Genomic DNA, 24,284 nt, shown 5'->3' with positions numbered 1-24,284 from the left:
TCACAATTCACATAAAATAAAAAAGACAAACGCGATATACACGAAACCAATAATTGTTCAAACAGCAACTAAAGAACAAACACGTGCACGTTTATACTAAGAATGGGCATATCTTTGACATGATCGCCAATAATAATTGAAAATTCGGAAAGCTTTTGTCATTTTCCCCCGTACCCACTTTGGTCAAGATCCGGAAAGCACGTGGCGCATAAAAGGCCAAGGTCTGGATTTTTGTTTATCTGGCAACAAAGATCGAATGAATTTTATGAAGAGTTAATACAAATATTAAAGAATTTAATGAAACTATAATAAATCAAACACAAGCCGCATTTGTTGATGGGGAAGAAATGGATCGCTATCGAGCAACATCATTTTCAACAAAGTCAAATTTAAACGGAAGGTAGGTGTACGTAAGTTCTTTTTTATTTTTTATTTTTAAATCCTTATTCTCTTCTAGGATTTACTTCTTTTTTTTAAATAGTACTTACGTCTTCTTTAATTAAAAAGTCTAATGATTAAATTGGTAAATTAAGGTCTAATTTGGCATTGAAATTAGATAGTACTGAAATATGTAATAAATATAGATTATTACACTTTAAAAGTTAAGTTGATTTGATTCATCATTTATATAATAAAAAATTTATAATATTTTATTATTTTTATCAAAATTATATTAATTTTTAATTTATAGTTATAACCTTTTTTTTTACTACATAAGACATAATTTTAAATTAAAACATCTAAATATCAAGCATGATCTCTATCAATGTGTGTTAGAGTTTGCCTCTTGACAGATATTTGATGGGAAGCGAATGGTTAATTCATAGCTATCGAGAGCTGAACGGCTTAAGTAAAGAATTGTTTCGGCTTCTTTTAGCATTTTTAATTTGATTGATTTTTGAAGTAATAAGGGTACATCTGCAAATGATTAGTTTATTAAAAGCAACATAAAGTTCTCGTACGTGATTATTTTCATAAATTGCTATCAATTTTGAAGTGATCCTTTCACGTCGTGTAAGCCATCACCGCATTATGCAAAAAAATTTAGTAGAAGAAACCAATTTTGAACCACCTGCCAAACCAAACCGGACTTGGGAAAAAGGCCCAAGCCCAACCCGGTTTCTGTAGTTGAGAGATGGGTGGAATTGGAGCCCATTAACTTGTCTTGGCCCGCCCACTCATTATTGAGTTTTGACGATGACAAAATCTTCAAAAACACCACGCTGACGAAATTTGCCTGGTTACTTCTCAAACTCAGTTCAATACTCTCAGTAAAGATGCAGAGACAAATATCGAAGGCAAGCACCTTGAAATCGGCCGCTCTCGGTCTACTCCAGTCCAATCAGCATCAAAAGGTAAACCCATTTAACCTTCTCTGTATCATTTTACTACCTATTTAGTTTTCCCGGGTTTAACTTTAAATTGCAGAGATGGCTACACAGTAGAAACAAAAAGGCAATGGAGTTAATAGCAAAAGGGTGGAGCGCTTTGAAAGAAGTCGATAGGGTCATCGATTACTGCGAGCTTAATGATCGCCGCCTCATCCCTCTCCTCAAGGTTTGTGGGTTTTGGTTTGAGCTTTGTTTTAAAAAATCAGGGTATTAGCTCAAAATGTGTTTCTCCTCATTTTGTTTAGTTGTGAGTCATTAGGAGAATATCTTAATTCTTAAAATGAAGTATATTAGTTTAGATTGCTGCAAGTTGGAGGTCTTACAAATTGGAAATGGATTGTTTTCTTTGTAAAAATTATATAAGATTTTTTCTTTTTCCTTCGTTGTGTCAGACAGCAAAGGAGAATTTTGAGTTGGCTTTGGAGGCTGACAATTCGAATACCCATGCGAGGTACTGGTTATCCAAGCTGCATTTGAAATACCACGTTCCTGGGGCGTGTAAAGCTATGTAAGTAAGCCCTTTACCACGCTCAAGCAGTCCATTTCCGCTTTAGTTTGCTTTTCAAAATATTTTCACCTAGGAAATAATGTCCACTCTTATGATTGATACTTTTTATTCCTTTTTTATGATAGGGGAGCAGCATTATTGGTAGACGCTGCTAATATGGGTGATCCAGATGCACAGTATGAATTAGGTTGCCGTTTGAGAGTTGAGGTTAGACTTCAAATCACTGTATTGCTGCTGATACGCTAGGCTTTGACGCATGAATGCAACTTATGAGTGGTTAAAGCCAAACTTAGTTGTTTAGATTACTGTACAATATATGCTATTATATCCGACATAAAATTTTAAAATAAATTTATCTTTGGCTTTGCCTAATAATTTCTCATTTAAAGGCCAAGTTACAAGGGCTGTGCCCCACATGTTCCTAACAAAGGCAGGTTTCTGTTATTTGACATGTATGGCTAGTAACTTAGGTTGCTAATTCTAAACATTGATTAGAAGTTCATGGAGTACACTTGTTCAATTACCCCACTGTCTTAAGGTGTTCTGCATGTAGGAACTTAATTTGACACATGTTTGTATGTCATATAAGCTTAATGCCTCCAGTAGTTAGGGTTAATACCAGCAGCATTTACCATCTTCTGCATATATTTACATCAGTATTTTTATTCTTTTTTTTTTTAATTTTTAAAGATGGAAATTCTTTATTTTGATTTTTAATTTGGATAGAATGATTACGTCCAATCAGATCAACAAGCTTTTTACTACATAGAGAAGGCTGTTGACCAGGTATGTTCACTGAAGCAAACACATATTGATGAAGCTTTCAAAACATGTCTCAGAATCTTACGGATCTTATTATATTTTAGCTGCATCCAGGTGCTCTTTACCTTCTGGGTACTGTATATTTGACAGGGGACTGTGTGAAGAAAGATATTGCCTCAGCATTATGGTGCTTCCACAGGGCATCAGAGAAGGTAAAGTTTTTCTTATTGCTTGACATGTTTAGTTATTAGTTACCATTGACGGTACTTTTTGTGGCTGGTAATTATCTTTTAGGACCTTGTACTTGTTGACAAATTGGCTATCAGAATTTTTTTAAAAAAATTTTTCTATGTTTATTTTGTGTAAATTGACTTTCATGGTTTTTTTTTTTAATCAATTTGACTTTCAGATAGTCATTCGTGAAGCTTTCTATAGAAAAAAGATAGTTGTTGGTGAAGCTAGTGAAGTTTTTAATGGGATAGATCAAGTAGTTGGTGCTTTGAATGAGGTCAACTATTTGACAGTTATGTAAAGTTTGAGTATACTTTAGAATGAACAGATAGCTTTAATGTGGTTTGGATTTCAATTGTTGGACATTGAGCTAATTGAGAATCAATTTAATTATTTTGCTTTGAATGTGGTTGAAATAAACAAAGCCTGGTTCAAAAATGATTAATTTGAACATAAATGCATCTTTGACTGTGATATCGAAAAGTTCAAAAAACTTCATGCTTGATCAAGTAGATGCTCTACTAGATGTTGAAAGAATACAACTAAAAGTGCAAGATATTAAAGAATCTTTATGGTTTCGAGATTGCTTAACCAGCGCGTCGGCAACAATCTCACCTTTCAGTCTTCAAGTATTTGCAGGGACATGCGGGTGCTGCTATAGCTTATGGATCTCTTCTTCTTAGAGGTTAGCAACTTAGCACATTCTCACCTTCATATATATTCCTTGATATTTTTGGGGATCCTTGAAATTTTTTGCATTGTCGATTGATTTATTACTATTTCATTAATTGTGTTTACATATCACCCAAAGAGAATGTATCTTTGAGTGAAACTAAAGAGGTTCAACTAAATGGCTGACGTAGCTGTGAGTTTCGCCTGGAAGATTATTTAGGTAGAGGGGGATAATTTTGGCAGTCTAGAAAGAAAGTAAATAATATGTCTAGTTTTCCTAGTTTGTGCTTCCCCTTACTGATGCATTAGCATACCTTAGGTGTGCAAGTCCCAGAATGTTTAACAAAATTGAATGCAAAGCGAGTTTCCGCAGCTAAGAAAGCAAGAGCAAATTTGGAAAGCAATTTGATGAATCCAGTTGAGAAGGCAAAGGAACAGTTTGAGGTTGCGGCACAAGCAGGATGTAATCTTGGATTAAGATGGTTGCAAAGAATTGAAGAGGAAGAGAAACGACTACTGACTGAAAGTAGCCGCATTGAGACACTCTAATAAAGCTGAACTGAAGTGTAGCATATTATAGAAAAAACTCAAAAGAACTCAAAAGGACACTGGATTGAGTGGACTAGTAGAGTGTAAAACATGTCATACATCTTGTTGGAGCAACCGTCATCAATTATCTGTGCAACAATCTACAATGGTTGTGTATGAAGAAGTAATTACTTTAAATGTAATTGGATGCACATCCTCTTTAAACTGAGATGCATAGGTTATTGCAATAATTCTTTTAAACAAAGTTAGCTGACTTTTGGTCCAACCAATAAACTTTTGCGCAATGGCTTTTTAGTGTTAGTGTGTGTGTATTTAAGTAGTTATTTTATACGAGAACTCAAGAGCTAGGAAATTGAAAATTTATTTCATGTTATTTATTTTATTGATATATGATTATGGCTCCGTTTATCTTGTGTTACTTATTTTATTGATGTGATTAAGGTTTTGTTTGGTATAGCTTTCAAATAAAGCTTATTTAAATAGAGTTTTTGACAAAAAAATATAGTTTTTTGGTTGTCAATGAGAGTTTTTATTAAAAATTATAAAATTATTTTAATAGATAAGTTTTTTTTATAGTTAAGTTATGAAAAACATAAAATAAGATTGCCAAATAATTAAAAGATATTTTAGATATTTTAAATTTTAAAAAAAGTTTTCTAATCTTTACTCTCAAAAAACCTAAAAATTGAGCATTTGCTAGTAGAGGTAAAATAGTTTATTTAATCTTCAAACTTTACTATTAAAAAAAAATTATTATACAAATTTTGATAAGAGTTTTTAAGATTAAATAAACGTTTATGACCATTATATAAGCTATATTAAACAAGCACTAAGCTATTATGATTGAAAAATACTTTTAGGGTTACGTACTTTGAGTTGTGATGACAAAAATTAACCTCACACCCACTTACACACTTACAAAATGCATGTATGTTTGGTTGTGATTTTGGTTCAATCCTAAAACATTTCAAAAGCTTGATTTGGAGGAATGATTTTGTGAACAGTAAGGGCTAGTTCATCTTAAAACAATTTTCTGTGATGAGTAGAGTTGAGACAGTCCTAAAAATAAGAGAAAATAGCAATTAGAAGTGGTGTGCGGTGACAGTGCTTTGACGGTCAAGTCAAGCAAGTGTTGAAGAGGAGAAACCTAAAACAAGTGAAAATTAAGACTTGTGAGAAAGAAGCTGAACCTGTTTCTTTCGTTAGGACTAACTTGACATTATACAAGGAGTGCCTCTAAAGGCATCTTTATGTTTTTTTAGATACATAGTAAGTTGTAATAAACCATTCTCATGTAATTTTACTATTTGACTTGAGTCCTTTAGCCTCTTTAAAGTTGGACTTGTATTAGTTATTAAATTGCCTTAGTTAACAATATGTTTTAATATCTGATTGATTTAATTCAAATGAGCCAATATTTAGAGCAGCTGGCTTCTTTATTGAGAGGTCAAACTAAAGTTGATTTAATTCTCTCACTCACTCTTAGTGCATGTGACCTCTAGGGAGACATTTTGAGAGAACCATATCATGTTGACGTGTAACAATTTTAGTCGAGAGGCTGTCATAATTAAAGTGGTCCTCCATTAATATGTGGCAAGCTTAAAACATTTTAAAAGATATTTTCTACATGTTTTAGATTAATAGAGTGGCTCATACTCTTTTTTTTGAGATATTTTCATTTTTCTTTTGCCTTTTAAATTTCCTTTTCACATTTTATAATAGTCTAATGGACATAAAACTATTTTATATGTGTTGCACAACAATTAGATCAAATAAAATTTCCTACTAACACTGCAATTTCTTTGTCTGGTGCAAGATTACGTGAAAGCCCCGAAAAGTAAAAAATGGCATCATCAAATCAAAAAGAGATTTTATGATGTAAAATTATGTTAACGTGATGGTCAAGTAACCCACATGCGACAGGAATGCCAATCCTAGTTTCTGCTGTAAGTTTGCAATCTAGAAGGACATTCTTTTGGAGAGTGGTAGTAGTGGTTTTGAAAATAACCATGTGCTCTGCAAAACAAGAAAACGAAAATGCAAACCAAATGACTACTGAGCCATTTTCACATCTTAATATTACTAACAATGGCACTGAAACTTGTTAATGAAGATGAATGATTGTGATGATAATTTTTTGGAAATTAGTGACTTCTTTGACTTCTTGATGTAATAATCGATGTGTGTGTATAAATAAATATTAAGAAGATACCGAAAATTAGTCAATTAACCATAATCAGTGCGGTGAGCACCCTTGTGGGAGAGAGGACGTTTGAGCCTCAATAGCACCAACACACCAATCGCTTTTAGTGCGCGCATGGGAACTACGCTACACCCGGTAGTAGCGTCTGTTTCTCTTGTTGTTTCATAGCCCTCATGATGGCTGGCATGGGAAAGGAGGAAAAATAATCTCAGTTTCTTCTAAACACTTTTTTTTTTTTACAAGAAAATGAAACTTTCATTCAAAAGCAAAAGAGTACATCAGGTGGAAAATTATCCTTCCATGTGACAGTTTCTAAGCTTCTCAAAGCTCTTTTAGCAAGAGAGTGAGCACAACTATTACAACATCTTGGGACATGTTGAATTGATAACGATTGAAACTTCTCCTTGTAGCTGTGAATATCTGAAATTGTCCACATAATCTCCTTCTTGCTACTGGTTTTACTGTTGGCTAAATTGGCAACTTCAATACAGTCTGTTTCAATTATCACTGCTGCTAGCCTTGCTTCCAAAGCAATTTCCAGCCCCCATTTGACCGCCTCAGCTTCTGCTGCTGTGACATTATCTTGGAATTTTGTGCTTTTGATTGCTGCCACTATAATTTGCCCTTGAGGATTTCTGATAACAACCCCCAGGCCTGTGAGCTGCTGCTCTGTGTGGACAGCTGCATCCACATTGACTTTGTAAAAACCAACAGGCGGGGGGCACCATTGGTCTTGCTTGCTGACATCTTCACTTCTTTTGCTTGTCTGCTCTTTCCCATGGACTCTTTGATAAGCCTCTACAGCAGCTTGTGCTTTTGCAATTAAAGACATCGGGTTTACTCTTTTCCCTTCAAAAATTAGCTTGTTCCTAGCATGCCATACTTCCCACCAGACAACAGCCACAAATTCTACCTCCCTCATAGACATCTTTTTTATCAAGCTCTGCATAACACTTAGAATGTCCTCTCGCACAACTCCCTGCATTTCAGAAGCAAGATAACTGTATTTCCAGACCTTCCTAGCCACCTTGCACTCCATAAAAGCATGAAAAGCATCCTTTACTCATGATTTACAAACTTGGCAAATGGGCTCCTGCAAAATTTTTTTCCGAAATAAGCTTTCTGCAGTTGGCAATAGATCATTTGCAGCTCTCTAAATGAAGATTCTGGTTTTTCTTGGAAGATTAAGCTTCCAAATATTATGCCAGCCGTGAGAATGACCTGTTGAACTTGTTGGAGCTTCAACATATTTGAGCTTAAGGGCAACCTGGTAGCCACTCTTCACAGTGTAGAAACCTTTTTTGTCATAGTGCCACACCCGTTCATCGTTCTTGGGGTATCTTGGTAGGGGAATGCTCTTGATCACCTCCGCATCCTCCTTTGCAAAGTGCTGCTCAATCAAAATATTATTCCACTGGTGGTCTGAGCCTATTAAATCTGCAACTTTGGAATTAGCAAGGAGAGATGGGGAGAATATTGGCCTAAAGGAAGTTGGCCTGGGAATCCAGTTGCTGGCCATAATCTGAATTTTGTCTCCTCTTCCAACTCTCAATCTTGTTCCCTGCTGAAGAATTTCCCTCCCCCACAGGATGCTTCTCCAAATAAAAGATGGGTTGGAGCCAACTTTTGCCTCCATGAAGTCAGTGTGTCTGTAATATCTAGCTTTCAAGACTTGCGCTACCAGGGAATCGGGATATTGAAGTAATCTCCAGCCTTGCTTCGCAACTAAGGCATGGTTGAATGATGAGATATCTTTAAAGCCTATCCCCCCTCTGATTTTAGCCTGAGCAATTTTCTTCCATTTAACCTAATGGATTCCTTTTTTGTCTTCTGTTGAACCCCACCAAAATCTCACAATTGCTCGTTGAATATCATTGCAAACAACCGAGGGTATTTTGAAGACACTCATGGCGTATGCAGGGACTGCTTGAGCTACAGCCTTGATCAAAATCTCTTTACCTCCGCTGGAAAAGAGTTTATGCTGCTAGGTCGATATTTTGCTCAAAACTTTGAGCTTGATATCATTGAAAAAGCTGGTCTTCTTTCTCCCCACCATTGAAGGCAACCCCAAGTATTTCTCATGTCTTGAGACTACATTCAGCTGAAAAATGTCTTTTATTGTTGCTATCTATCCTTGTGGGAGTTTGCCGCTGAAAACCATTGATGATTTTTCATAATTGAAGAGCTGACCCGAAGCAGAGGTATAGCACTCAAAAAGTGCTTTCAGCCGCTTGCAATCTTCTACTGAGGCTCTAGTAAACACCAAGCTGTCATCCGCAAAGAGCAGGTGAGAGATTGTGACAGTCTTACTGAACTTCAGGCCCTGAATTATGTGTTGTTTTTTTGCCATAGCTAGTAAGTTAGAAAAAACCTCTGCACAGATTAAAAATAGGTAAGGGGATAGAGGGCATCCTTGTCGTAGCCCTCTTTGAGGCTGTACCAACCCCTTAGCAGCTCCATTTATGATTACAGAAAATTAGGAAGTGGTTATGCAATCCATAACGAGATCAATCCATTTATTAGAAAAGCCTAGTCTCTCAATTGCTAATTTAAAAAACAACCACTCTACTCTGTCATACGCTTTGCTTATATCTAGCTTTAAAGCTACCAGCCCTTTTTTTGTGCCTTTGTTGTGTCTAATTTTGTGCAAACATTCATAGCCAATAATAACATTATCGGTTATCAGTCTATGTGGTACAAAAGCACTCTGAGTTAGAGATATTACAGGTGTAAGATCTGTTTCAGCCTATTAGCAATAACTTTAGCAACAATTCTATAAACTACATTGCTCAAACTAATAGGTCTGAATTCCGTTACTTTCCTAGGCATTGTGGTCTTTGGAATCAAAGCAATATAAGTGTGGTTGAGTAGTGCTATAGTACCTTACTGGTTTAGAACATGGAGACAAGTTGCAAGGACTCCATTTTTGACTGATTCCCAATGTTTCTGAAAGAATACAGCTTGCAATCCATCTGGTCCTGGGGCTTTTGTTGGGCACATCTGAAAAAGAGATGTTGTTACTTCCTCTGTTGTAAAGGGCTGCTCCAGTAAGTCATTCATTTCTGAATTAACTTTTGGGGTCATCCCTTGTAATGCTGCATTGATATGGCTTTCTCCTGGGCTAGAGGTTGTGAACAACTCTTGGGCACAAAACCTTCTCTCTATCTCGTCTTCGTCATCCTGCCAATTTCCCATGCTATCTTCGATACCTTCAATCTTGTTCTTTCTTTTTCTCGCTGATGCTTTTGCATGGAAAATTTTGTATTCTTGTCCCCTCCCTTAAGCCAATCAGCTCTCGATCTCTGTTTCCAATACGTCTCCTCATCTATCAATATGTTCTGAATCTGCCTCTCAATATGTGTTATTTCTCTTCCCCGGTCATATTGTAAGCCATCTGCCTTAGCTTGTTTTAGCTTCTGTAAAAGCTCTTTCAACTTCTTATCTCTGCCTCCAAATTCTCTTCTGCTCCATGATTGAAGTTGGGCTAAAGAGCTTCTAGCAATTGTTTTGAATTTCTGCACAGGGCTGGTTTCCATGTTTGTGTTCCATTTAAACCACTCCGACTTCACTATATTTTGGTATTCCTCATAGGGGATCCACATATCCTCATAGTGAACTCTACGAAAACTTTTCCTCTCATAGACAAGGCTTTTCTTCCTTTATCTGACTTCCAGCATAATCGGGTAGTGATCCGACTCCCAGTGGACCAAGTTTGTAGCCCAATCATCATGGAATTCGGCCATCCATTCCTGGTTACAAAAGAATCTGTCTAGTTTTTCCTCTATAAGATTTGGTCCGAATTGACGATTAGACCAGGTGAAGGGATGCCCTGTACTTCCCAGGTCACTAAATTTGCACTCTCTTACAGCATCTCTAAAGTCAACAATTACATTGGCCTTTCTATCTAAGCCACCCGATTTCTCATTCACATGTAAAATCTTGTTAAAATCACCAAAACAAAGCCATGAGAGGGAGAATAAACCTGATAATCTTCTCAATAAAGTCCACGTGTGCTTTCTTTCACTTGCTTTTGGGTGCCCGAATACTCATGTGCACCTCCAGAGCTTGCCGTTAGCTTTCTGGACTTGCATGTCAATGTGGTGTCGGCTGTAGGATGTGATTTGGACAGTTATCTATGAGCTCCACATGATGGCAAGGCCACCACTCTTTCCAATTCTATCCACTGCAAAGTAATTGTCAAACATCAATCTTCTACACACAGTCTTAACCTGCCCCGTAGTTAATTTAGTTTCGCAAAGAAACAACAGTTGAGCCTTGTGCAGGTGGAGAATTTTTCCCAAAGCTTGGCGCGTTCGAGGATTCCTCAAACCCCGAACGTTCCAACTTATTATCCTCATGGCTGTCGGCGGGGCTGGTTCCCAACCTCCGCCGTTATACTTGCTATGCTTGTAGTATGGTCATCTTCTCCACTCTCTATTGCCTCCCCCGCCTTCTTAGTGAATGAAGATTGTGAGAACCTTAGCTTTGCCACTGGAGCATCGGTATGGCCAAGCATTTTCTGTTTTTTAGAATCTGGGCTTAATCTCTCTTGTGTTTCAATAGGCCGTTTGAGTGAAAATGGCTCATTCTTCTTATTTTCTTTGGTGTCTTGCCTTCTGGCTTGTGATTTCCATCTTTTGAATTTGCCAAGTTTACCCTTCCCAGCCATTTTTACTTCATTGGTTTTTGGTGGATGGGCCATGTCCTTTTTCGAGCCATCTAAGCCCACTGTGCCCATATTCTCATTTTCAATCACCATCTCATTTTCCCGCCCATCTTGGCCGTATGTTCCCGCTACAGTGCTCATTTTCCCAAGTAGCAGCTCCCTGCCAGCTATCTCTGCACCTTTGATGCAGTCTGTACCCTTTTGCAAATCAGTTTCACCCATCTTCATTAATGAACCCAGAGCCGACCCCTCCACCTGTCTTATTTCTATTGGCATTGTACTATGACCCGTTTGAAGTTGGGTTAGCCCATTTCCTCCATCCACGCTTGGTTTCCCCTGACCCGTTTCCATTTGTTTCTGCACTAGCTGTTCTTGGTTTTCCAGTGTTACCGATGATGATTTTTGCCTTCCGATCTCGTGGTCATGATTTATTTTTTGCTTGGCTTTTTCCATCCTTGTCAAAGCCTTCATCCATGCTCCATACGCCAACTCCTCTTTTGGCTGCCCACCATAATCCAGGCACTCTTTGTACTGGTGCCCAATGAGCCCACAATAGAAACAAAATTCAGGTAGTTTTTCATAGGCCACTCTTAACGAAATCCTTCTCTCATCTTCTAATTTTAACAGCAGCCTTTTCTTCAGAGGTTGTGTGATGTCTATTGAAATTCTTACCCGAGCAAAAGAGCCAAGGCACTCCCCTGTTTCATCCGTCTCTACTTCTTCTACTTTTCCCATCTTTTGCCCTATCTCTTTCATTATGTCCTTGTCCATACACATTATAGGTGCATTGTGAATTTGCACCCAAAATGATGTATGAGTGAAGGTTTGCTGTTTGATGTCCCCTACGCCAGTTGGTTCTGTGAGTACCATTAACCAATTGTTGAAATGCCATGGGCCTCCATGTAGAATTCTTTTCTTTTCTCCTTCTGAAGCAAATTTGAAGATGAAAATATTTTCCCCCATACTTTCCACTTTCACTTCCTTCACTGATCGCCACACTTGCTGCATAGCTGCTCTAAGTCCTTCCCGAGAGACCCCACGTGTATGATAGATTTTTCCAATAAGACAGTGTGCTGCTATTTTCTCTCCTTTGGCTTTCATTTTTCCAGCAAAGTCAATCATGTCATCCTCTTTTGATTTTAAGCTTATAGCCTCGCATCTCCGCATTAGTTCTTCAGAATCCATCTGCTTTTTTAATTTCAAAAGTTGCAGTAATGGGGCTCACCAACTTTACCAACCCTGCGAACTGCAATAACACCCTTATTTAGATTAATATTCTTCCTAGAACACAATAACTCTACTGTTGCCCTACCCCGAAAGTGACAAAACCCACCCAACCCGTGAGTGACAAAATGGATCACCAAGGATCCCATTCTTCATCCATTCTAGGTTCCCTTGCGAGAGAGAACTGTCTAGAAGGATAAAAAGCCTCGTTTGCTCTTCTGTACTCGACGAATCTTGAATCAACTAGTTTCTTCTAAACACTTGAGTTTTAATACTTACATCACCTCACAACCTTTACATATTCTCATTTTCTACTTTTGTGTTTTTTGAAACTCAGAGTGCGTTTGAGATTGAAGTGCTATAATTTTTAAGGTATAAAAAAAATAGTAATTATGAAATAAAAATTAGTAATATATAATAAATGTAAATTTTAAATAATAATTTTGATAAAATTATTAAAGAGATAATATATTTTTTTATCATATAAGTGAAATATATTATTAACATAACTTCTAAGGTACAACAACTAGTGTTTACCAAATATTTTAATATTATAAATTTTAAACTACAGCTACTTAATTTCAATCTCAAACGCACCCTTATAAGGTCCGTAAAAACTAACAAACGCTATTCATCTTTTTGCAAAATCCATACCTTCGTCGTTACGCTTTCTTCTCTTCTCATACAGAAACCACTACTTGTTTTTGCGTACGCTTCATTTTTAACTTAGCTTAATCTCTTTGTTTTTTGTCGCAGCCATCGCCTTAACCATGAGTTGGCCTAACGAACCTATTGAGTCAACCCACCAAACTCGCCGGACTCTGCCAACCGACCTTTCACCGCACATGAGTCCCTCTTACAATGATAATGCCGCCTCATAAGCTCCATCCTATAACCGTTTCAACTCAACCCAATTCGCTAGCTTTCCTCCAACTACAATTATAATAATAAATAATTAATAAATTAATAAAAATAAGAAAATTTTAACAATGTTAATATTAATAAAAAAATAAAAAAATATTAAAACAATAATAATAACAACAACAACAACAACAATAATAATAATAATGATTATTAACGAGTGTATTTTGAAAATATTGAAACCTAAATGAGGATAGAATTGGAAGTTTAGGGAAGGGGAGACTCAATCCCAACCTCCCATGAGAATTAATTTTTCATTTTTTATTCTCAAATTGTAGTAAGTCCCATAATTTCTAGTCTGATTTAAACTTCTATTTTATGAAATAAATACCGTGAATAATTATGATTTCAAATTTTGATTCTTTAATTCGAAAAGTAGGCTCACCGTTAATATTTTCATTGGTAAAAGTCAAAGACATTCAACAGGTAAGCAGAGCTTAACGTAGGGATGGCAATGGGCACCGCCCGCAGCGGGTTTGCCATTACCAAACCCAAACCCACACAAAATTTGAATTACCAAACCCACCCGCAACCCGCAGCGGGTTTTAATTTTTTTAAAAAAACCCACCCGCAGCGGGTTTTAACAATTATCAAACCCGTAATGGTATCCGGCGGATTTTTTGCGGGTTTCCGTATTTAAAATCACAAATGTTTAATATATAAATTTATAATAATAACCTCAAATTTCATATAACATACTCAATTTTATATTTAAACAATGTAAATGAAAAATTAAAATTTCCACATCAATTCAACACAAATTCTCAAATTTAAGTATAAATTATACAAATCCATTTAAAAAACACAAACTAGTATCTAAAAATAATAATTACATTTCATATTATCATTTAAAACAAGCTCCAAGAGAAGATATTCATTTCATTCACCACCATAAGCACACATCCAACACAATGCCTATAATAATAATTAAGATTAATATTTTCAAACACTAATTCGAAGGGAAATGCCTTTAATTTTCTTTAGGTTATGACTTTAGAATAGGAGATGGGTCACATACACACATATACAACTTTGAGTCTTTAGCTATTTGGTAATTTGATTAATGACATTATTTTCTTTATATATTTTTATATTAAAATTAAATTAAAAATATTTGGAAAAAATATTGCGGGTTTGGTGGATATCCATACGGGTATACACCGGGTATAAGGTTAATACCAAACCCACCTGCATCCATGTGCGAGTTTTAATTTATAATACTAAATCCGTCCGCAACGAGTAAAATTACCCACAACGGGCGGATTTTAACGGGTGAATTTGAGCGGGTTTGCGGGTACAATTGCCATCTCTAACTTAACGGGAGCAGCTAAAGCCTCATTGGGGCACGAAGTATTTGTCAAAATATAGGGGGTTATTTAATGTATATTACAATTTTTTGGGCGTAGACAGAAATTAACCCTAGGAAAAAGGCACATCAATCTCAATTCTCAAGCTTCACCTTCTCCATATAAAGCAAAACTAAAATAACAAAGTAACCTGCGGGTCTCTGTAGCTTTAAGTTTTGCTCATAATAATTTCACCAAAACAGAGAAATCTAAGAATTAGGGTTTTGGGTAATAAGTTCTAAAATGGAAGAAATTACAGAGGGAGTAAACAACATGAACTTGGCCGTAGATGCAAACAAGAAGAATCGAATTCAGGTTTCTAATACCAAGAAGCCCTTGTTTTTCTACGTCAATCTCGCGAAGGTATCTTTTTTTTTATTTATTTTTAGATTTGTTTTACTGCCTTTGGATGCTCAGAAACCGTATGAAACGAAATAGAAGCAATTCTTGGCATTTTTGGCTTTAGGGTATCGTGTCCAATTCGTTTGATTGGCCTTGTTAACTAAGTTTTTTTCTTTCTTTCTTGTTTTTGAAACATATTGAATATATATATATAAGAAATATGTCTTACTAGGTTTCTGTTGAGACCTATTTGTAGTTTAGGGTTTTACTCTCTTTTTTATCTTGGGATCTGGGTTTTATGTTCTTGATGATGTGTGGGTGCATCTAATTTAGGTTTGTGTGCTATGCTTCAGAAAAATTTAACATTTTATTCAGTTCATAATTCCTTTGGTTCTGTGTTATTTCTGGTTGCAGAGGTATATGCAGCAGCACAATGAGGTGGAGCTCTCTGCCCTTGGAATGGGTATTCCCTTGTTTATCCTGTGAAAAGTTTTTATTGCTCCTGATTTCTTCAATATCATGTGATGTCTTATCATTTACATTTTTCGATAAACATACTTGTGCTTGAATTAGCTTTCATTTGAATGCATTTTATTCCATCTAGTCCATGCCAATGCCATTACTGGGCTCAAACAAGTCTTTCTTACTTTGTTCTGACATAATGTTTATGATGGCTTATTCTGCGCTTAAAGCTTCTTTTTTCTTGTTATTTCTGCAGCTATTGCCACAGTTGTCACAGTTGCTGAAATTCTGAAAAACAATGGTTTGGCTGTTGAGAAGAGTAAGATTTTCTAATTTCCAGTTAAGACATCTTTTACCCCACCGATGAAGTTTCACTTTGTTCAGTAATTAACATGTACTCTTGCAGAGATCATGACCTCGACAGTTGATATGAGGGATGAATCTCGAGGACGACCCGTCCAGAAAGCCAAGGTAAATGGATGCTTTATCTTTTTGTGCTTTCTTTCAATTTCTGCATGGTTTACTAATGTATCATACATGCAACATAAAAACCTGCTGTGGATGGTCCTCTTCATATACCTTCATTTTCAGAAATTGCAAGAATGGACGATATAGCTTTTTCTTTTAGAGTTTCTGCTTCTTCGTCCTTCTCCCAGTGTAGTCAAATTTTGATGGTGATTTGGAGGGACTTTTTTATTTAAAGCTGGTGATTTGGAGGATCTTAGGTCATCATATTTTTGGATAATTCTGTGTACATTATATTTGGTAGACGTGGTTTTGTCAGCAATGTTGATTTCCCTCTAGGATGATTAATATTTTGTGTTGATGTTCAGGTCATTGGAATATATGTGATACAGAATTCTTTTTATAATATCACATTCAGGAGCTGATTCTTGCTCTTGTGATGCTCCTTTTCAGATTGAAATATGGCTGGAGAAGACAGCAAACTTTGATGAACTGATGGCTGCTGCTGCCGAGGAGAGGGATGTTGGCGATGGTGAAGAACAGAGTTGAGATGAGTTTGGATTTTAGTATCTGGTTTTTAATGCTCTAGCACTGGTGAACGCTTAATTAGTCACTTTCTTTTATTATTGGGGTATCTTTGGCTTTGCGTTCATGATTCTCCTAAATTTGTTTTGTAATTGTGAATTTTATGATAAGAGTGTAGAAACACCATATTTAGTATTCAAAATTTATTTAGTGATTTTTTTATTCTATCTTTTGTCTCCAATTTTGTTAAGCACCTTCAATGTATGGGTTCTTTTTTGGTATCTTACATAGTGAGTGAAAGACTGGCTTTGTTTCAATCCTCAATGTGCATTCTGTTTAGTCAGAATTGATTTATCCTTCTTTGGTTAATATTGCTTTGGCATTAAGAACACTAGACTATCATTAGTGTCCTTTTCATTTCGAGAAATTCAATGTTAACACGATCGTGGGCTCTGAAAATTACTTCTTTTAGAATCTCTTGTTTTTACACTCATCAATGATATGTTGGTCGGCATGGCCCGTGCTTGCTGGAATTTAACTCGCCATCATGTATAGCTTTGCATGTGTGGAGGTTGATTTCTTTATTTCATTTTAGTATTTTCCATCTATTTTACCAATTCTTAACACCTGGCTGGCTCCAGGTGAACCAAATTATTTTCTTGCCTTTGCGATAATTTTCCGCGACACTGGCTCGATTGCAGATTCCGATTGCAGATTTGTGGACTCCTTGACATTATGAACTTTTCTAAATAGGTTGATTAGCTGGCAATCTCGGTAACCTTGGATGTAGAAGAATTAAATTTAAGCAACTGAGGAATAGAACAGAACGGAAGAATGTAACGTAACAGTCAGGTGATTGATGGCTTTGGTATTACAATACGTAAAGAATTTGAAAAGTGGGGGTAATTCAATCACCATTGGCATTGGCCATACAGTTAAAACCCTTTATTGATCATGCAGACATGCAGCTAAAATTTGCTGCTTTAAAGTCTGCCATTTAAAGGGGAATATTGTTTCTTTCAAACAACACCTACCAAGAACCTTCCCATCTGAGTTCTCATACCCGACTGTAACTAAAAAACAAGGCAAAATGTAATATCTAAAATTCTAAATCCCTATAAGCCTCCTCAAGCGATCAGCTTTAACTTTGGTCAAGGAAATCCAAAACCAATAGAATGAGCAAATTACTACTAAAAATATTTTTGCTTTTCTTCTTCCAAGAAAGTGAGCAGAACTTCAAAACTGTCCATTCTCATTTAGGAACTCCCTTCAGGAAATTAAACTCTCTTCTTTCTCGATCAGTATCTTCTTGCATGCCTCGTAGCACATGAAAGAAATCCCAGCTGCAGGGACCAATTTGATGCAGCTGGGCCCCAAGCCTTTGTACAGACCTGGAAGACCTTCCTTCTCAAGGATGCTTGCAAGAGCATGAAGCATGTTCTGGTACTGTCTTCCATTCAGAGCTCCTGCCTGCATGTGCTTCCGAGCCACCTCCAGGGGAAAAGTTGCACTACTTGAGATTGCACCCGCTGCTGATCCAATTAGAAGAGTCACGATATTTCCGATTTCCTCTTTCGTAAAAGCCTTTTTGTAAGCTTTTCGCAGGGTGTCATAAGCAAAATAGTTGGTGGCAGCATATGGAACTACTCCAATTAGACTGGAAGTAAGGCCTCTGTATAGCTCCGCAGGTCCCTCCTCCCGCACAATTGTTAAAAATGCATCTAAGAGATTCTTGTACACTCCTCTCTGCAATCAGATTAAAGTGCCGCAAGTACTTGAGGTGCGGTTGGCTATGTGAAATAAGATGTGTTAATAAATTTAACTTAATTAATCATATTAATGTCTTGAGTTTACCTGAATAGTTACTCGGGTTTTAAGTAGCTCAAGTGGGTACGTGCACAAGGTAGAGCTAAATCCAGCAACAGCACCTGCAATTGACGAAGCAGGAATAGGAAGCTTGGGCTCTTCTCCAGGTTTAGGGGCCAAGTGCTTCTTAACCGTATCATAAGCAAACAACTGCAGGGTACCACCAGAAAACGTTTTTGCACAAACATCAAATGTAACTTCTTAGCCAACACTTTTTAGATTGATCACAAACCAATAGACTTATAAATACCAATGAAATAACAAAGCAAACTGCCAAAAGGAGATTATATACAGGGTAAGTCAACAAGTCAGACAGAGAGAAACAAACAATCAATAATTTCAAGATCACTGAACCCTACTCTTGAAAAAATTATAGGTAATTCTTTTTTCCAAAAAAAATTAAAAAAAAAACCTTTCTTGAAGAAATGGAATGTAACAATAAGAAGGAGAAACAAAATCAACGTCTCCCTACATGGGATGTTGGGTTAAACAACACCAAAAGCAAAATACACCAGACAGAATTTCAGAACAATTATAAAAAGAGTCCCAAGTCCTTTTTAATACATAGGTAAAATATATGTATATGTATATGTATATGCGTGTGTGTGTGTATCACTAATCTTAGCAGTGTATCAATTAAACAGAATAAAGTATTGGGTTAAATTACATGAATATCAGAAACACAATATCGAAGGCAGATCACTCACCTCAATAGCCTTGCTTGGTGCAACCCGGATGACATTAACGAAATTGCCTCTAAACAAGCCCTTCCAACCGTCACTCTTGAGAATGGCATCAAACACTTCACCGGAAGAATTCCCACAACTCCCCACCATCAAATGTGTCCTTATAGTCTCCAATGGAGCAACAGCTGTGCGAGACACAGCACCTGCTACCGCTCCACTGATCAGCTTCCTTAGCGATGGATTTCCAATCTTAATTCTCATCTTGAAGCCAACCTCCTTCTTTACAACCTTCTCTCCAGCCTCTAATACCTCACCCAATGCTAATTGTGGGATCCTATCAATCCTAAAACTCGGTTCAGGCAGAGACATATGTTTTGAAAGCAAATTAATAAATGGAAGTTGTGCGCTATTCTCCAAAGAATTTGCAGCGTCTCCAATACTTGCAAAGAAGCTTTTGGAACCAATACTCTTCCGAGAACTGCATTGAAGCTTGATGCCAGAACCAGAAAACACAACATCTTTGTTACTATACTGAGGAACTTGTACACTTGTTTTCCCCATTATTAACTGAAAGCCTGAAACACTTGTATTTTCTTCTAGTTAAAGAAATAAACAGAACCACTCATCTGTATAAATACTGTATAGTTTGATGTTTGATGAAGAAAAAAAAAAACCTATATTCCTTGGCAGGAGATAGCGGCCGTGGCCGTGTTCTCGCTCCTAGGATTGCTTTAGGCCAGCCCTTATTATAATTATACCATTCCTTTGGAAAAAAAATGGTTTTATGCTAATGGGTACCAAAAAGAACAACTTTTGGTTGATGGGAATGGAACAAATTGACCAAAGAACGAATATGAGCCAAGGTGGCAACAAGTTTGAAAATAGAGAATAAAAGTATACGAGATATTCTGTAATCAGAGTTGCAAGATGGCTTCAATGAACGCAATAAAGAAAGATTCTTCTCTCTTTCTGTGCTCACCACAGTTGAGCAGAGAAAAGAGCGAAGTATGATGTTCTTGCTTCACTCTCCGAAAGGCGCCCCTTTGCGGAAGACAAAGTCACAATTACGCTATTGCTTTGGATACTGTCACTTTCTTTTAACCCTACTAGAAAAATACTGAAATACTAAAAAGCCCGCCAGGATTAACTATATCTTTACACGCACGACAATTTAACCCCAATACTAACCGTCCAATTTCAAACCAAATCAACTTCTGGCAGCCTAACATTGGTTTTACAAAGTTGGTTTTCATTACATTAAGAAAAAAATTTGGCCTTGCTTCGGATGAAAGATTGAAAATTTGAAATCACCCATTCTTTTTGTCACTATTTGCGTCTGGTTCTCCCAATTGAGAGAATAACGCTGCAGCTGATAGATACCACAAGGTTCGGATAGAATCGATATTTCTCATTTTGAAAGGTTGTATTAGATTGTCCAGAAGCAGATTGTATCATTTTGGGCCACGTGTACAGGCTGTGAACTGAAGATCGTGTAGCAAATCCTTATGAAACAGCTAATAAACACACTGATTGAAGTTAATTAGCTGGTAAATAAAGAGGATAACGAGCTCTGCCTGAAAATACATAATAAAACTTGCACGATCTTCATTCCGTTCCAAATTGATACCCTTGTAGAATGTAATCAAAAACTCTACAAGCTTACAGCAGTTATCACTAACTATTAACTTCATTTTGCTTTGCCTTTCTTAGAAGATCCCTTCTTTGCAGACTTCTTGTTCAGTTGCTTCTTTGGTTTCAACTTATTTGAAGTCGACAAAGACTTGTCTTCTACATTCTTATTGTGTTTCAGCCTCTGTTTTTTCTCTCTCTTTACGTTGTACGCGGTAACAGCCTATATCCAAGTCAACACGTATTCAAACCGTGAGCAAATTTCCCAAAATGAGTCTTTGAATACTTGAGACCACATCAAAAACCAGAGGAACATTACAAAATGGCTCCAACATACCTTTTCAACATTAAGAATCTCATGTGAATGTTTAGAGAATAGCTTGTTCAAGACTTTATCAGTCTGCTCCTTCTCTCGAGAGCCTATCCCTGACCCTTCCACAACCGGTAGGAACTGAATGAAACCAAAACAGAACAATTGAATAATTCAAGCTATCCTTTGAGACATTTCAGAAAAGGGTCACTTTCTTGAAGCAATTGCAGTAAAGGGCTAGGTGTACAAACCTTGCGATGCTTTCCTTGGTGTTTAGGAGCTTTTTCTCCAGGCACTTTCTTGTCAAATTTACCACCACTAGCTGTTGAAGTTGCAGCAATTCCAGCTACATCCCCTAGCTCATGTTTGGTAAACTTCTTAGGTGCAGCCTGGGTCCCAGTTATGGGCAAAGCTGTGGCAGCTAGTTGAACATGGCTACAAAAAAAAGTTTACTCAATTTTTGTTTACAATACCACTAACGTGTGCAAGGTGCAGCACTGGAAACAAGCCTAAAAATTATCCATTTTCTCTATTGCATTCAGAAAGCAAAAGGAAAAGAAAACAAAAGAATAGAAGAAATGTAACAATTTGGACCGAAAGTTCCATGACCAGCAAAAAAGAGAGCATGGAGCCACTGCCAATGATGCAAGACTATTGAAGCCCAAGGACATAAACCCAACTTTTAAGAAGATCACCAAATCAAAACACACAATCCACAACCTAATAGTTCATTTAACTCAAAGATCACTTATCCTATAAGTACCAATAGGTTCGCATTTGAATAAACAAAGTGAAACCAATTTTAAAATCCAGTTTCTTTAATTAAAATTGACAAGAAAAATCTTCTGTAGATGAAAGCTGTGAAGGGCTTGATGCATTGCAATGCATGAAAATATGTGTACATATTTATGCCACAAGAAACCTTAACAAGAAATGGCAGAGCAAAACCTTGGCAAAGCACCAACTTTGGCAGCTTGTTTCAAGTTCTGCAACCGATTCTTATCTTGCTTAGCAACTCGTTTTTTCTTCTCTTCTTGCCTCTTAGCAAAAGGATCCTCTCCTGGCTCTGAAGGTAAATGTTCAATAAAAGTCTTTTCACGACAGGATAAATTGGTCTGATATGATAAGAATTTCCAGTTCCAAAAGCAAAAAGCATTTAAATTTCAGTTGCAACATTATCTTGGTACCTTTACTTCATATTTAAATTGCAACATGGATCGTTTAACTACTTACCATCAGTCATCTTGGCCTCGATGATGGGCACATCTCTATCATCATCAACACGATCATAACCAAAGCGACGTTTCCAAGTACCAGTTTGCTCATCCCAAACAACCTTGTCTTTCTTACGCTTCTTGATACCTGCAAAATATCTCAAAACCTTTTCATCAGTGATTGACACCTGTAAAAACGATTAAATTATCAAACATAAATAAGGACAAATCAAGATCATCCAAAATATTAAAACTAATTCGATTGATTATCCAAGGCCCAATCCTCATATTGCTTAATTTACTTTGTCATAACCAAAACATTCAGGAAAAAAGGCCATGAATGCTGAAGATGATTACATATAACTGACCTTTCTTCTTGGCGAACAATTCCCATTTTGTAGGAGGTTTAGGCTTTGGTAGCTGAAAAAGAAATAATAAAAAGTTTTACACACTGAACATAAGGAAGCAGAAGACATCATCTCAGAAATTTTGCATTACAAAGCTGTAGACAGATGAACATGCTAGCAAAGTAGCAATGGCCACAAGTGTACTAATCCAGATGATATCACCATGGCAAAAAAGCGATGTACTTTCATCAACCATTTAATTAAATAATAAAACACATGGATAAAAAGAAAAATACATTTACCATATCATTGTCATTGAAAAATAGTTGAAAACCTTGGTTCAAATAATGTTCACCTTGAAGCATCACATTGATGGTCAGAAGGGATAATTAAACACTTCTATATTCTGGCACCGCATTATTAAACCACTGGCAGATATGTATTTCACAGTAGGTAGCAAACAGCACCACTAAATGGCCCTCTCTGCGGGAAAACTTACTATTCTTACAATTTTTTAATGGATTACTGCATTTTAAAAGTGAACTGTTGATTAAGCGGACAAGCAACCTTTCAGATGATTTCTTCAAACAATTGCATAAAAGCTAAACAGCGCTCCAAACAATTAAGGGACAACCCTTAAAATCATTTTCATGCAAAATCAGGACTGAGTTATACACTTCTAATTTCTGCATCCTTTGTTCCCACTTAATCATGCAAATGCTTTTTAGACGAACCCATATCAGCAAAAGTTTGTGGTACATGAGAACTAATAGAGCATAATATCATACTTCATATTGAGTAGCCAAAAAGAAAAGAAAACAAAACAAAAAGAAATGTAAAATCAGTAATTTTTAGCAAAAGCAATAAATATATGCACATGCCTTGCTGCTACTAATTATAAAACAATGAAGTATCTGTAGCCAACCCAAACTGAAGTAGATAAAGAACTACAATTGGGCGATATAACGAATAGAAAGGATAGCTTACATGCTTCGATCTAGGCAATTTAGTTGTAGGTGGAGGCAACGTGACAATAGGGCCATCTACATCTTCTGTTGAAGGTAAGTTAAAAAGACGATCTGCAATGGCTTGAACCAACTTCGTGCCCTCCTCTAGACATTCCTTTACTAGTTCCTCCCTAAGCAAATCAAGATTTTTACATAAAATACAAAATCAACCTCCTAAAACCAAAAAATACAACAAAATCACAAAAACAAAAATATTAAACAGTTGCATGATAATAAGCTTAAACTAGCTGGTATACTTGGAAATACTTGCACACAATATATATGGAAAATAATTAAAGAAAAAACAAAACGGCCGCACACACTGTCGAGAAATCACAGACACAACAGAAAATTGCAAATATGTGAATATATTAAAACAAAAAGAAAACAAATTAAAAAAAGGACGGGTGAAGAAGCCAAACCTTGAAGAGGGGAGGGATGGGAAGTGGTGAGAATGGTTGAAAGCCAAGAGATTACCGAGGTCGACTTCGTACTGATTTTGGGACTCCATTGCTTAGCAGTTTCGAGTTCTCAGGGTTTCACAAACGAGGGCGGCTAAATAAACGACAGCAAACTCACGACGTCGTTTTTATGGAAAGTTTTGTTTTTCATCTGGTGTGCCCTATGAAGCTATGATTTGTTTGTGAAGTGTGTAATTGGGCTAATAACATTGAAATCCTTAACCCTTTAAATATCTCAACAAAGGATACATTTATTTCCTCATTCACACTAGTCCCATACTCCCATTGGGTCAGGACCTAAGGAATTTTTTCTCATTTGGAGGGTATAAGAATAATTTTATCTTTAATTTAGGGATAAATAGAGAGTAAGTGGATGGAGATTGTTACGTTACATAATCATATATGTTACATAATTATATAACATAACAAAAATCTAAGTGAAATTAAAGATATCAACAACCGGATTAAATATGAGATGTCAATCGCTGTTTGTGCGC

The 24,284-nt window shown here is 36.5% G+C and overlaps 5 protein-coding genes across 6 annotated transcripts; 2 read left to right on the top strand and 3 right to left on the bottom strand.

Annotated features, from left to right (window-relative positions):
* The first annotated feature begins 1,188 nt into the window (after positions 1-1,188).
* On the top strand, positions 1,189-4,531 carry LOC102623734 (hypothetical protein). Of its 2 annotated transcripts, none has more exons than XM_006475759.4 (8): positions 1,189-1,355; positions 1,429-1,557; positions 1,784-1,899; positions 2,025-2,106; positions 2,626-2,685; positions 2,766-2,873; positions 3,532-3,577; positions 3,884-4,531. In XM_006475759.4, exons 1-8 carry the CDS (start codon positions 1,278-1,280, stop codon positions 4,111-4,113), a joined length of 849 nt encoding a protein of 282 aa, XP_006475822.1. In that variant the 5' UTR covers positions 1,189-1,277; the 3' UTR covers positions 4,114-4,531. The 2 variants fall into 2 exon arrangements, with proteins under 2 accessions (XP_006475822.1, XP_052299254.1); XM_052443294.1 differs by having other exon boundaries at positions 1,212-1,355; positions 1,443-1,557.
* A 2,044-nt stretch (positions 4,532-6,575) lies between these two features.
* Positions 6,576-7,355, bottom strand: LOC107176703 (uncharacterized). The gene has a single exon (XM_015529539.1). The coding sequence runs from the start codon at positions 7,353-7,355 to the stop codon at positions 6,576-6,578; it is 780 nt and encodes a 259-aa protein (XP_015385025.1).
* A 7,199-nt stretch (positions 7,356-14,554) lies between these two features.
* On the top strand, positions 14,555-16,494 carry LOC102624216 (hypothetical protein). The gene is made up of 5 exons (XM_006475761.4): positions 14,555-14,836; positions 15,230-15,278; positions 15,534-15,596; positions 15,684-15,748; positions 16,196-16,494. Exons 1-5 carry the CDS (start codon positions 14,717-14,719, stop codon positions 16,289-16,291), a joined length of 393 nt encoding a protein of 130 aa, XP_006475824.1. The 5' UTR covers positions 14,555-14,716; the 3' UTR covers positions 16,292-16,494.
* Positions 16,495-17,096: 602 nt separating this feature from the next.
* Positions 17,097-20,227, bottom strand: LOC102624496 (adenine nucleotide transporter BT1, chloroplastic/mitochondrial). Its single transcript, XM_006475762.4, has 3 exons — positions 18,841-20,227; positions 18,122-18,283; positions 17,097-18,013 (listed from the first exon to the last, which is right to left on the bottom strand). The coding sequence occupies exons 1-3, from the start codon at positions 19,378-19,380 to the stop codon at positions 17,537-17,539; spliced, it is 1,179 nt and encodes a 392-aa protein (XP_006475825.1). The 5' UTR covers positions 19,381-20,227; the 3' UTR covers positions 17,097-17,536.
* Positions 20,228-20,371: 144 nt separating this feature from the next.
* On the bottom strand, positions 20,372-23,942 carry LOC102624768 (ribosome biogenesis regulatory protein homolog). The gene is made up of 8 exons (XM_006475763.3): positions 23,749-23,942; positions 23,307-23,457; positions 22,341-22,392; positions 21,992-22,120; positions 21,707-21,824; positions 21,010-21,193; positions 20,786-20,899; positions 20,372-20,671 (listed from the first exon to the last, which is right to left on the bottom strand). Exons 1-8 carry the CDS (start codon positions 23,835-23,837, stop codon positions 20,507-20,509), a joined length of 1,002 nt encoding a protein of 333 aa, XP_006475826.1. The 5' UTR covers positions 23,838-23,942; the 3' UTR covers positions 20,372-20,506.
* Positions 23,943-24,284: the final 342 nt, after the last annotated feature.

This window comes from Citrus sinensis, chromosome 1 (assembly GCF_022201045.2).
Source record: "Citrus sinensis cultivar Valencia sweet orange chromosome 1, DVS_A1.0, whole genome shotgun sequence".
Classification (NCBI taxonomy): domain Eukaryota; kingdom Viridiplantae; phylum Streptophyta; class Magnoliopsida; order Sapindales; family Rutaceae; genus Citrus; species Citrus sinensis.
This window is presented reverse-complemented; position numbering and strand designations above follow the sequence as displayed.

Excerpts from the sequence above, each read along its gene's own strand:
- LOC107176703 (XM_015529539.1), bottom strand. The coding sequence starts at position 7,355 with ATGGAGTGCAAGGTGGCTAGGAAGGTCTGGAAATACAGTTATCTTGCT.
- LOC102624216 (XM_006475761.4), top strand. The coding sequence starts at position 14,717 with ATGGAAGAAATTACAGAGGGAGTAAACAACATGAACTTGGCCGTAGAT. Across the intron at positions 14,837-15,229 it reads TCTACGTCAATCTCGCGAAG|AGGTATATGCAGCAGCACAA; the intron begins GTATCTTTTTTT and ends TTCTGGTTGCAG. Across the intron at positions 15,749-16,195 it reads GACCCGTCCAGAAAGCCAAG|ATTGAAATATGGCTGGAGAA; the intron begins GTAAATGGATGC and ends GCTCCTTTTCAG.
- LOC102623734 (XM_006475759.4), top strand. The coding sequence starts at position 1,278 with ATGCAGAGACAAATATCGAAGGCAAGCACCTTGAAATCGGCCGCTCTC. Across the intron at positions 1,356-1,428 it reads AGTCCAATCAGCATCAAAAG|AGATGGCTACACAGTAGAAA; the intron begins GTAAACCCATTT and ends TTTAAATTGCAG. Across the intron at positions 2,686-2,765 it reads TAGAGAAGGCTGTTGACCAG|CTGCATCCAGGTGCTCTTTA; the intron begins GTATGTTCACTG and ends ATTATATTTTAG.
- LOC102624496 (XM_006475762.4), bottom strand. The coding sequence starts at position 19,380 with ATGGGGAAAACAAGTGTACAAGTTCCTCAGTATAGTAACAAAGATGTT. Across the intron at positions 18,284-18,840 it reads CACCAAGCAAGGCTATTGAG|TTGTTTGCTTATGATACGGT; the intron begins GTGAGTGATCTG and ends GGTACCCTGCAG. Across the intron at positions 18,014-18,121 it reads AAACCCGAGTAACTATTCAG|AGAGGAGTGTACAAGAATCT; the intron begins GTAAACTCAAGA and ends ATCTGATTGCAG.
- LOC102624768 (XM_006475763.3), bottom strand. The coding sequence starts at position 23,837 with ATGGAGTCCCAAAATCAGTACGAAGTCGACCTCGGTAATCTCTTGGCT. Across the intron at positions 23,458-23,748 it reads CCATCCCTCCCCTCTTCAAG|GGAGGAACTAGTAAAGGAAT; the intron begins GTTTGGCTTCTT and ends TGATTTGCTTAG. Across the intron at positions 22,121-22,340 it reads ATTGTTCGCCAAGAAGAAAG|GTATCAAGAAGCGTAAGAAA; the intron begins GTCAGTTATATG and ends GATATTTTGCAG.